Source organism: Hemicordylus capensis, chromosome 5 (genome assembly GCF_027244095.1).
Source record: "Hemicordylus capensis ecotype Gifberg chromosome 5, rHemCap1.1.pri, whole genome shotgun sequence".
NCBI classification, from domain to species: Eukaryota; Metazoa; Chordata; class Lepidosauria; order Squamata; family Cordylidae; genus Hemicordylus; species Hemicordylus capensis.
In genome coordinates, this window is record NC_069661.1 from 212,345,593 (window position 1) to 212,357,929 (window position 12,337).

Genomic DNA, 12,337 nt, shown 5'->3' on the forward strand with positions numbered 1-12,337 from the left:
GCGATCGGGGTGACGTACGGAGAACCTGAGCAATAACAACAGTGACGTGCGGCGGCACGTCCGTGGCGGTGCTACTCTTGCGCATGCGTGCCCTAGTGGCCTGCTTCTATTTACGTGGGGGGGGCTCAAAGATGGCGGCAGTGGTAGCAGCGAGGAGAACCTAGTGGGGAGGGGGGGAGACGCTCCGACCCGGTTAAGGGGCGGGAACGGGAGGAGGAGGAGCCGGAGCTGTGGGTGGTGAGGGAGGGTCACCGAACGGGTGGGACGGGGGGTGGGGGGCTGGACGATGGCGGAGCCTCGCCGGGTGCCGTTCATTAGTCTGTCACCGGTGAGGCGACGAGAAGGCGAGACTCCGGTGCTCGAACGAGAGCCTGGAGGGAGTCGCGAGGTGGAGCAGCCATTCGTGCGTGAGGCCCTGAAACTGCCAGAGCAGCACCTCCACCACCACGATAGCGCTCGGGTAGAGCCGCCGCTCTTCGAGTCCTCTCCTCGCTTCGAGCTCCAGTCCCTGCCGCGCGAGATCAGCCGGCCCGAGCAGACGCCGAAGTCGCTGCTGCCACCTCAGCGTGAGCCCCCAAGGCCAGAGCCTCCGCCGCCCCCGCCCCAGCAGTCACAATGCGAAAGCAACCGGCAGGAGTCGCCGCCGCCACCACCACCACCTCGGCAGACGGTCCGCTTGGAGTTGGTGCTGAAGGACCCAACCGAGGAGAGCTGCGTGGAGTTCAGCTATCCCGAATTGCTGATGTGTGGCGAGCCCCGGGTACAGGACCTGCTTCACCCCTCACCCCCTCTCCACCCCCATCTTGATTCATGTTTTGTCATTCTTATACCATATGGCTTCTGTCCTTTACTTGGAGCTCTCTGTGTGTGGGAGGGAGAGGAATAATGGGGAGGCAACAGCTCCAGTATCGAGGATCCGGGTTGAGGGGGGCGGCTAAATTATGGTGGTATTCTTTAGGGAAACAGCTTCTTGCTGAATAGTAGCTGAAGATCCTCTGGCCCAAAACAAGAGATGAAGTAACTTTATCTCTTGCCATTTGTGGTATGTGTGTGTATTTAACAGTCAAGGTTTCTCTCTCTTTTTCTTTGTCTGGGCTGATCCAGTTTGGAAGTATTTTCTTTAGAAATGCATTCTTCCCTTGTATTAAACTAGTTGTCTTTCTCTGTTGGTATGTGCTCATGGGGATTTGTTTGGTTATCTGGAGCATTCATTCAGTGTACCCTGCAAGGGTATTTGTTCACAATCCATATGGATCCCTAGTCTATCCACATGGCTGTGCAGATTATCATAGTCCTTGTGAGGAAGAATGGTGTTGGCATGCAAACCTGGGGGTAGTACCTTTATATAGGTTCCCACACTTCATTTTGTGTCTTAGTCAGGATCTTGGACCATTAGAAAGCCCTGGATAAAGTTGATCTAGATTTGTGGGAGCAGCTGATTTGTCAAAATTAGTTGTAAGTATTTGTCAGGCTGAAAATGTATGGCTTCAAAGTCAACTTATACTTTAGCTATTCAATCATCATTGTGAAATATATATTATTAGATACACCAAGTATGTTGCTCTCTTTGAAAATTCTGCTTTAGGATGCTTGTTCAGTTGACAGAATTTGATTGTATAGTTTGTAAAAAGCTGGCAGCATTGAAGACTTTTATAGAGTATCCCTGTTAAAAAGCAGGGGCAGACTTTAGAGAATAGCTTCTTAAAACAGGGCCTGAAAATGTCATGGCACTTGCAGATTTAAGTGTGGTTCCTGAGTCAGGTGATGGACCAATACGACTAGGAGGAATGAGCAAGCAAACATGGGAAAGCTGTTCCTTCATTCTCATTATGTCAGCCCATTGCTTGCCTGGGCCAGGCCAACATTAACAGGAGGAGTGAGAAAGCAAGGCAGGGATGGTTTGCTCCCTCTTCCTCTTGTTTGTGTCCATCTGGCCTCAGGCAGGTGATGGACCAAAGTGATTGGGAGCTACCCGCCCCCACTTTGCTCACTCCTTCTCCTGGTTGCATCTGTACATTGCCTGCTTGATCCAGATGGATGCAATCAGGAGGAGGAGGAGGAGTGAGCAAGCAAGATAAGGAAGCTCGTCAGAAAACCCATCCCTCCCCCGCCCCACATGGAACAGAGGGCATTCTGGCTTCTAAATATTTGGGCTTGCTCTTAGAGCCAAAGAAAGCTTGAGACCTATTTATATAAAACCAATTTCTGGTTCTGCTTCCTTGTGCAGAAAACAGTTTAGGGGAAATCTTTAAGAATAACTGGAAAATTGAATTGAAAAGGTTGCAACCTAAATTGGCAGCAGCACTTGATGGCCAGCGTGAATTCCACAGGAGTAACCTAATTACTTTTTCTGGAATACATCAAAATGGTGATGCCGGCTACACCCCAGTGCAGTTAATCTATTGTAAATTTATCCCATACCTGTTCTCGGGACAGATGTAAATTAATCTACATCTCCTTCTGTGTATGATTTCATGAGGAATGTTTTAGCTGCCAGTTTTGAGGGCTTTGGGGGAATATTATCCAACAAGCTTAACCCACACAGAGCATCTGCGTGCTAGTACTTGATTGCTCCCTTCACTCCCTGCCACAGCCCCCCTCACCTCAGAGATCTCTCCACCTCACCTGAGCCGCACTCCTGCTCCTCCATCTGGTTGCTTCCATCCCCCTCAGCCCTCTTGGTCACTCCTCCATCCCTTTACTCCATCCCCCTCACCCCTCATGTTCGCGGCTGCAGTGTTGCTAGCACCTATTGACCAAGCTGCAGCCCCCTATCCCCAGAGACCTCCTTAACTAAACCCCACTGCTGCTTCTCCCCACAGAAGCAGCAGCAGCTGCTGCCACCATGGGCTGCTCATTCCCCCTCAGGCCACTGATAAGCCCCAGGGCCCATCCCTTGCCTGCCTCCCTCCCTCTGCCAATGGCCTTGATAGCCCCAAACAGCAGCAGTGGTTGACTGGGCCCTTCCTTGCTGCCAATAGACTCTGCCATGGCCGCTCATTCCCCTCAGGCCACTGACAGACTCAGGCCCATCTCTCACCCTTCCTTCTTTATCTCTTCCGTTCCCTTCTTTCTCCACTCGCTCTTCCCCTCTGTCTTTCTTCCCCTCCCTTCTTTTTTCTTTATTTCTCTCTCTCTCCCTTCCTGAGTTAACAGATCTTGTTCAGCTTGTTTCCTCATCTAATTCACACAACGGCAGCCACCTCCTCCTGAAGGGGCTCTTTCCTCCCTCACGACCCCTTTCTTTGCAGACTCCTGCCCACTATCCTTTTATTTATATATAGAGAGGGAGAGAGAGAGATTTTCCTCTCCTCTGCAATCAAGAACATCTTCTGACCAGTAACAGTTGCATTCCAACTGAACTTAACCATCACAGGCTCCTCCTCCCTATCTGCATATGGAATCCCCACTGCCCAATCACCATGGTGCTTCTGCGCTCACAGGCTCCTCCTCCTATCTGCATAGGCAATCTCCACTGCCCAATCACCATGGTTCTTCTGCTCATGAACTCTCGCAAGCTGCTATGCACAGGATTAGCCACAGTTATGCCTAAAAGAATTATATATAAAGAAGAAGCTATTGCGCTCTAGAAGTGTTCATATATACCTAATCCATAAAAATGCTGGGCTTGTGCAACTTTTCAGAAAAGTTGTGGGCTTGTGCAACATTTCTGATAAATGGACCAGAACTTCACATTCCCTTTTATTTTATTAATCGAAGACTAGTTGGGACACTACTTTAGACCCCTTCTTTTTGGTCCATTTATAGCGATATAGGAAGATGCTGAAAGACATCCTCTCGTACTGCATGGGAAGAGGCAATGGTAAACTTCTCCTGTATTCTACCAAAGACAACCACAGGGCTGTGGTCGCCAGGAGTAGACACTGACTCGATAGCATGCTTTACTTTTACAGATCTGAGCTGTAGTAACTCCTGAAGCTATGTGAGCACTGAATGTTTATCCATACAAATTGTTCTTTTTGTTAAAAAAGTTAGCCTGTCTGCACTCCATCACTAGAAAGGAATAGATACACTGATTTCTTACTATCTGCTTCTCTTTATACAGGTACAGTACTAAGAATGGTATTGTGCAGTCCTGCCAAATGTATCTCATGTGATGTAATGCTCCTTGGTGGTCTGAGAAGTGATTTTGCCTTTGTTAGTCCTTTGCTTCTCCACTTTTCTCAGCTTCTTCCTGCTTTTGCTTCAGACTTCTGTTCAGGCCAGTGTTCTAGCAGTGTATATTGCATACAACATTTGCTTTTGTTGGTTGCTTAAACTATTGAGAAGTCTGCAGAAAGCAGCACTAAATTGGAGTGCTCAGCCAGTTACATCTTTTTCACCTGGATGTGTTGCCAAAAAGTGCATTTGTGTGAGTGTTGCAAGATCTTGTTTTTAGGTCCAGTGTAAATTGTGTGAACAAGGACTGTTGAGGCAGGAGACACTTATGAATCAGTGTGCAATTCCATACATGGCTGTTGATTTTAGCAGTATTATTTCTTGTTTACACAGTCAGACAGGTGTTTTATTGACTGGTTTGTTTTATCCAGACATGGAGTCCTTCCCAAGGACCTGGGATGGCTGAATTTTATTGTCAATTGTTATAGATATTGTTGCAGAATATAGGCTGTTCCCAGTAAAGCTGCTTTTTGTAATTGGCTGATGGTGATTTCTGTGGCCCCTATGGTGTTGAGGTGCTCTTCAAGGTCTTTTGGAACTGCACCCAGGGTACCAATGACCACTGGGATTATTTTGGTCTTTTTCTGCCACAGCCTTTCAATTTCAATTTGTAGATCTTTGTATTTTGTTATTTTTTCTATTTCTTTTTCTTCTATTCTGCTATTCCCTGGTATTGCTATATCGATTATTTTAACTTGTTTTTCTTTCTTCTCGACTAGTTATATCTGGTGTATTGTGTGGCAGATGTTTGTCTGTTTGTAGTCGGAAGTCCCATAATATTTTTACATCTTCATTTTCTTCAACTTTTTCAATTTTACGGTCCCACCAATTTTTGGCTACAGGTAGCTTGTATTTTTGCAGATGTTCCATTGTATCATCCCTGCTACCTTGTCATGCCTTTGTTTGTAGTCAGTCTGTGCGATCTTTTTACAACAGCTATTATTATTATTATTATTATTATTATTATTATTATTACATTCATATCCCGCTCTTCCTCCAAGGAGCCCAGAGCGGTGTACTACATACTTGCGTTTCTCCACACAACAACCCTGTGAAGTAGGTTAGGCTGAGAGAGAAGTGACTGGCCCAGAGTCACCCAGCTAGTATCATGGCTGAATGGGGATTTGAACTCGGGTCTCCCCGGTCCTAGTCCAGCACTCTAACCACTACATATGGTTGCTATAGTATAAGACTTTGGCTCCAACTGTTTCTATGAAAATAGTTCTTTGGGGTTGTAGAATTGCTTTATGTGGAAACTGTAGCTTTTACTTTAGTGTAGCATCCTGTGGTTACAAGGAGTTTCCTTGCAGCTGCTTTTCCAGAAACATGGTGTTGCATAATAAATTGGAGAACACTGCAACCATCTTGCTGTAACTGATGGAACTGAAAACAACTCAAGAGAGAAATACCATGAGCCAGTTGATCGTACAGAGAGTAAATGAGCTTTTTGTAGCACCCCCTCCCCCATAACTTTTGCAAGCAAAGGTATATTTTTATATAGGTACATATTGCTACTTGGAATAATTAGTCTGAAAAGTTTTAGCAGCCTATAGCACAATTTCTCTATGAATATTGTAAACAATGGAATAAAGCATTATTTTGTTGTTGTTGCCAACTTTGGGTTGCAAAGAACTGAACATTCAAATAAGTGTTCTTGGTGCAAAACCATTGCAAGGTAACATATGACAGAATGTTAAGATGGCTACCATCTTGTATGGGGAAGGGATCTTTATTTATTTATTAATTATTGCTTACATTTATATCCTGCTCTTCCTCCAGGGAACCCAGAATAGTGTACATGGTTATGTTTGTCTTCGCAACAACTCTGTGAGGTAGGTTAGGCTGAGAGATATGCAACTGGCCCGGAATAACCCAGTGAGTTTCATGGTTGAATCGGGATTTGAACTCAAATCTCACTGGTCCTAAGATGCCAATTTTAATCAGTTGGTATATTTGAATCTCCAGACATCCCAGTTTTGCAGAGAAACTTGTCCTATCTTCTTTATAGATCTAGACTGAGTATTGAAACTTTATGCAGAAAAAAGCCTGATGATTATAGCTTATTTAATTCAGCTTCATGATGCTGAATCAGAAAGAAAGTCTTCATGTTTTTTGGTAAAGTATGTGACCCTACACACAAGCCCCATAGCAGTACTATAGAGAGTGAGAATGGTTTCACATTCTTTCTATCTCTTGTCTGTAGATAGATGCAATGTTTAGAAATGCCATGTATGAGGTCAGTATTCATACTGAAGGTCTCTAGTAAATGAGTCTGCTGCTATTTTCTGTAGTAGAGTGTTTATGAATTTGTTGTGGGTGACCCAGAGTTTTTGCAGAATGGCCACTTACTAGTCAAGCATTTTCCTCAAGGCAAAAACTACTTTCTTCTCCCCACTTTCCCCTAGAGTCCTGGGAATGGCACAAGTGCAGCTTCAGAAAATATTACAAATCTCAGGAGTACTTGTACCATTCCCAGGACTCCAGGGGAAGCGGGAGGAATAACTTTGAAAGTCAAGCCTCAGAAGATGGCTGCCTGCTCCATTGCAGCCAGGGGTGAGGACAGAAGAAAGCAGCTTGGTCCTGTAAGTAGCTTTGGGGATGGAGCTCAAAGCTTTGCTTCAGAGGGCTGAAGGATTCCGTCCGAACCAAAGCAGAACTTAAAGTGGACTAAAGCTCAGAAGCAGTTTGCAAAGCAGGGCTGCTACACACAGAAAGAGTGTATGTAATCATATTAATAGTGCTTCTTTGCTGTACCACATAACCAGGGATGTGGGATGGAGAATCTTCAATTTCTAAAACTTCATTGACTGACTCCCAGACTAGCATTGCACACATTCAGCAGTTCAAGTTTGTTTTGTGTAAAATATTTATATATCCTGCCCCTTCAGTACACTACTTTTCAGGGTGGCTGACAAAATTAGTAGAAACAGATGCAATATAAAACTAATAGAAATTAACAAAAAAAAAAAAAGACTAAACTAAAACCAAATTTAAAATTACAAGTTAAATTAAAACCCACTAGATACACAATGCAGATAAAATACTAAAATGCCTCTCTAAAGAGATGGTTTGTTAAAGACCCCGAGAGAGGGAGCATGACAGAGCTCTTCCGGGAGGGCGTTCCAAAGCCAAGAGGCCACAACCAAAAAGGCCCTTATTCCCTGCCAGCCAGATCTCCACTAGTAGCAGGGCTATGAGTAGGGCCTGAGATGCTGAACAGAGGGCTCTGACAGATTCATATGAGCAGATGGAGACTGACAGACACCCCAAACCATGTAGGGCTTTCAAACTTAAGCCCAGCCCTTTCAATCTAGCTCAAAAGCAAACAGGTAACCCATGAAGCCACTGCAAGATGGATCTAATATTCATGAAGTGGCCCATACCAACAAACTTCTTTGCAGCAGTATTATAGACCAACTTGAAACTTCAAAACAGTCTTGGGGACAGCACCACGTAGAGCGCATTGTAGCAGTCCAATCTGGATGTCACCAAAGCATGAGTGACTGAGGTTAGGTCCAAGTAGGATCATAGCTGGTATACCAGCCGTAGATGGCACCCCTGCACACTACTTCTGCCTGTGCCTCCAAATGTTCAGATGCACTCTCAAGCTGCAGACTTTGTCTTTTAGGAGGAATGTGCCCAAGACATCCAAGACCAGATTTACCTTGCCAAATGGATAATCAGTTTACAGATCCGGAGCATTTCCATCTTATCTGGATTAAGATTCAGCCTGTGTGTCTCAATCTGGCCCAGCACAGCTTCCAAACACCAGATAAGAACATTCACCACCTACTTGGTATTGGCTGAATTTAAAACTATATGTAGCTGGGTGTCATCCTCATATTGTTGACACCGTAATCCATACCCATGGTTGACCTCTCCCACAGATTGTCATGTAGATGTTAAATAGCATAGGAGACAAAATGGATCCCTGTGGCATCCCATAGGTCAAAGGCCTGAGGGTAGAACAGACATCCCCCAGTACCAACTTCTGAGTACGACCCTCCAGATAGTACTGGAGCCACCATATAACTGTGTCCCAAAGTCCTGACCCAGAGAGGGAACCAAGAAGGATACTGTGGTCGACGGTATTGAAAATCACGGAGAGGTCCAGGAGAAACAACAGAGTTGCACTCCCTCTGTCCATCTCACAACGTAGGTCAGTCACCAGGGTGACCAAGGCAGTTCTTGTCCCATATCTGGTTTGGAAGCCAGACTGAAATGAATCTAAGTGATCGGATTCATTCAGGGCTATTTGGAGCTGAGACCTCTCTAATCTAGGGATGTGCACGACCCATCGGTTGGACGGTTTGGTGGCGGGGGGATTACCTTTAAGGAGTAGGGAGGGTGCCAAAACCGCTGGTGCGGGGCTGCTGCCTACCTCCTTACAGCCCCGGTCAGCGTAAAACCGGAAGTGTCCAACAGGGAAACACTGGGGGTGGTTAGGGCACCCTCTGCTCCTTAAAGGTAACCTCTGCTGTCGAACCGGTCCAAATGCTGGACCTCCAAACCAGTTTGACGGTCCGGAAAAGGATCTCTGAACCAGTTTGTACACATCTCTACTCCGTACACTCTAACATCTTGCACAAGAATGGGAGGTTTGAAACTAGTCAAATGTTTAAATCAGTTGGATCCAGCAGAGGTATTTAGGAGAGGGCTAATGATTGCTTCCTCTTGCAGGGGGAGTACCACTCCTTGATTCAGAGAGGCATTTACCACCCTGGCCACTCACAGGCCCAGGTTTCCCTGGTCGCCTTCACCAAACATGAAGGACAAGGGTTGAGAGTACATGTCGTAGGTCTCAGGATTCTAAACAGCCTGTACACCACCTCAAGCAGCATATAGCTTACCAAGATTAGTCATTGGAGTTAAGGGGCTGCCTGATAACTGATAGAGATTTCTGATGGTAGCAGGAATACTCCATCCAGGATCCTGACATTACAGATTCAGGTCGACTTCTTGACAAAGCTGGGAGAAGAGCTTTGCTGCCCAATTCCCAACAAATTGCTCCACAACAGATGGGAGTTGAAGTTGAAGGTACATGAAGTGTCTTTATTGATCCTACCCCCATTAAACTTATTTATCTATATAATTAATTCCTGTAAAGGGGATGCATGGGGATGTGGCAAGCTCTGTCCCTGCTGCAGCTGCGACCAATGGTGAGCCCAGAGGGGACAACATGTGCAAGGGCAGGAGGCATTTGGGGCGGCGTGTGCCAGGAGGTGGTTGGGGTGGCGGGCGGGAGGACAATGAGTGGCGGGAGGGGGACGGGTGGCGGGTCGAGCCCCGCTGCCCCGCAGAGGACGATGGCAAAGCGGAGGGAAGTAGCGGCTCCTTGAGGAGGGTGAGAAGACGATGGCTGGCGGGAGGAGGATGGGAGGCGGGCGAAGCCCCACCGCCCTGAGGAGGGCGAGGCAGAGGGAGGTGGCAGTGCTGCCCCGAGGAGGAGGGCGAGAGGATGACAGGCAGTGGGCAAAGCCCTGTCACCCTGAGGAGGATGGCGAGGCAGCAGAACCGCCCAGAGGAGGAGGGCGATGGGTGGTGGGAGGAGGGAGGTGGCAGCGGCGGCACCCTGAGGAAGGCAAGAGGATGATGGGTGGCGGGCAAAGCCCTGCCACCCTGAGGAGGAGGATGGCGAGGCGGAGGGAGGTGGTGGCACAGTCTGGCCCTGGCCCCCTGGGGTGAGACGGCAGTGGGAGCATGGTGGGGGGACAATTTGGCCCAACTAGAGACACAGATGATCTGCACCTGGGTCCACTAGTTTATAATAATTCAGTTTTAACTACTTGGCTACTTGAAAACCCTATGAGATAAAGTGTGGGAAATCAATGTGTTGGGTTTGGGTGAGGGGGGTTGTTTTTTAGCTGCATAAATAGGTCAAATAGCATGCCAAATCGGCATTGGGAAATATAGAAATTTTTAAAGAATAATGCAGATTTTATGCAAATTGATCCCCCCCCCCGAAAACTCACATCTCTGCACTCAGCTACACCCTTCATGCCATACCCTGTCATTCAATTAACCTTCTCAGGTGTTTGTTGTTTTGAAAGCTCCTAGCTCATTCTGGAGTGCAAATCTTCCATTCTATAAACAGAAATGTGTTGAATGGCTATCCCTCCTCATCCAATACAAGAAATATGAACACATACAAAAGACACTAATGCCAATACTCATATAAATGTAACTTCATAAATCATTTAATTAACATAATCACTTAATATATGAATCACTGTATATACATAAATCACTTAATTTGACAAGGTTTTGCGATAAGTCCTTGTTTCACAATGAGCTTCCTCAGAAATACATGAACAATTATTATGTCACAAACGTGATAAACTTCCCATCTGCTAAATATAAGTCATTCCTCCCTGGTGTATGGAGTTCTTCATAATATCCTCCAAAACTGTTTCTTCAATTCCTCCCAAAAGGAGTGTAAGTTGTTTCCAAGCGTTCTTAGATTTCTCCAAGGGAGTAGGAAAGAGTCCTTATAGATACAAAGCACAAACCATACATTAAAGAAAATATTAGTACAACATGAGAGTAAACATTTATACAACATAATAAAATTCATATGAACACATCAAAGATAGTTACCCAAAAGGTGCAACGGTTCACAAGCTGCTGCCAAACTTGACACCCAGTCTTATCAAGCCAGCTTGAATAAACTGACCAAACTCTCTTACTACAGTTTTATAACATTCTCAATTATTCACAGCTGTTGAACCTCCTAATCTGCCACTATCTGGCAATCATCACGCTTAATTAGGGCACCATAGTTACAAAAAGCAAGATAAATTCGTGTTTAAACCATAAGGTGACAAGGAATTTAGTCTATGTATATAAAAAGATTCTTGTCTGTTTAGCCATCTTACTGCATCAATGTTACAATATCTGAATTTTTCTTGTAATATAAAATACAAAATTTAGAAAGTGTACTTCCAGAATATTCTATTACTATTTATTCTTATGAACAGTGTATATTTCCAGACATATTGGGTTATCTGCTTCAAGATTAGTAATGAAATACTTCAGAGCAGATGAAATTGTAATTTGATTCTTGTTGGTAACATATGGAGAAGTTACTTTCATTTATTTAGATTGTTGCTTTTTTCTTGGTTTGGAAGGGCTGAAAAGCCCTACTGTTAATTTAGCAATGATACACTACCGAATCAGATCCAAAAATATGCTGCTGCTTTGTGAGATGCTTAATGGAAGTTTATTGTAGCTGAGCTGTTGTGAAATTAAATCTGAATTTGTGGATAGCAAAGTTGAGGCTTAATGATCAAATTGAGAACTAGCTTGTAGGGATGTGCATGGCTGGTTCAAAGCTGGGGGGATCTCTTCAAGGATGGGGGAGGGTGCTCTTAATCCTCCTGCCACATTTCTCCTGCTGGCACTGCCTTTTAAAACAGTCTAGTGGGGCAGCAGGATATCTCCTTGCCTCCTGAGTCTTGCCACTGTGTGTGCGCATGTCATGGCGTGTGCACATTGTGACGTGTGCACGTTGTGACGTGTGCATGTGCAGCGGCAACTTCCAGACCAAGGAGGCACCGGGGCGGCAAGGAAGCACACTGCCGCCCCGCCGGACCACTTTAAAAGGCAGCGCCGGCAGGAGGGGTAAGAGCATCCTCCCCCGTCCTTAAAGAGATTCCCCCCCCTGCCACTTTCAAACCAGCAGGCGCCGGTTCTGTGCACACAACTACTAGCTTGCTGCTTATCAACTATCTTAAGTTATCTTATTTTCTTGGTACTAGCATTTCATTAGAATAACTGGATTACTATCTATATATTTAATTCTCTTGGGACATGCATGCCCAGGATTTGTCAGCGGAACTCTCGCAACATGCTGTGAGAGTTCCAAAGTGAGGACTGAGGAGGAGAGGGGGAAGAAAAGTGCCGGCGGTGGCCAGCCTGCCGGCGGTTGGGCAGAGGAGAGGGGAAAGAAAAATGGCAGTGGGCGGGGGGAGAGAAAGGCAGTGGCAGCGAGAGGGCGGAGGGGGAGAGAAAAGCCGTGGCAGCAGGCGGACGGGAGGGAGAAAAAACAGTGACGGGGCCCTTCTTGGCCGCCTGCCGCAGCTCTGTGGAGGGGAGGAGGGCTGGAGAGCGCGGGGCTGGAGGAAAGGGGAAGAGAGGAGAGACGGGGCAGGAGGAAGAG

The 12,337-nt window shown here is 46.0% G+C and overlaps 1 protein-coding gene across 3 annotated transcripts in view; it reads left to right on the top strand.

Annotated features, from left to right (window-relative positions):
* The first annotated feature begins 220 nt into the window (after positions 1-220).
* The window catches only part of UBN2 (ubinuclein 2), an 83,562-nt gene continuing 71,445 nt past the window's right edge, over positions 221-12,337 (top strand). For 2 of the 3 annotated variants that reach the window (XM_053256167.1, XM_053256168.1), the window contains exon 1: positions 227-760. In XM_053256167.1, coding sequence (XP_053112142.1) covers positions 287-760 — 474 coding nt within the window. In that variant the 5' untranslated portion in view covers positions 227-286. Of the gene's footprint in view, positions 761-12,337 lie in introns of all 3 variants that reach the window. The other variant, XM_053256169.1, reaches the window with a different exon arrangement.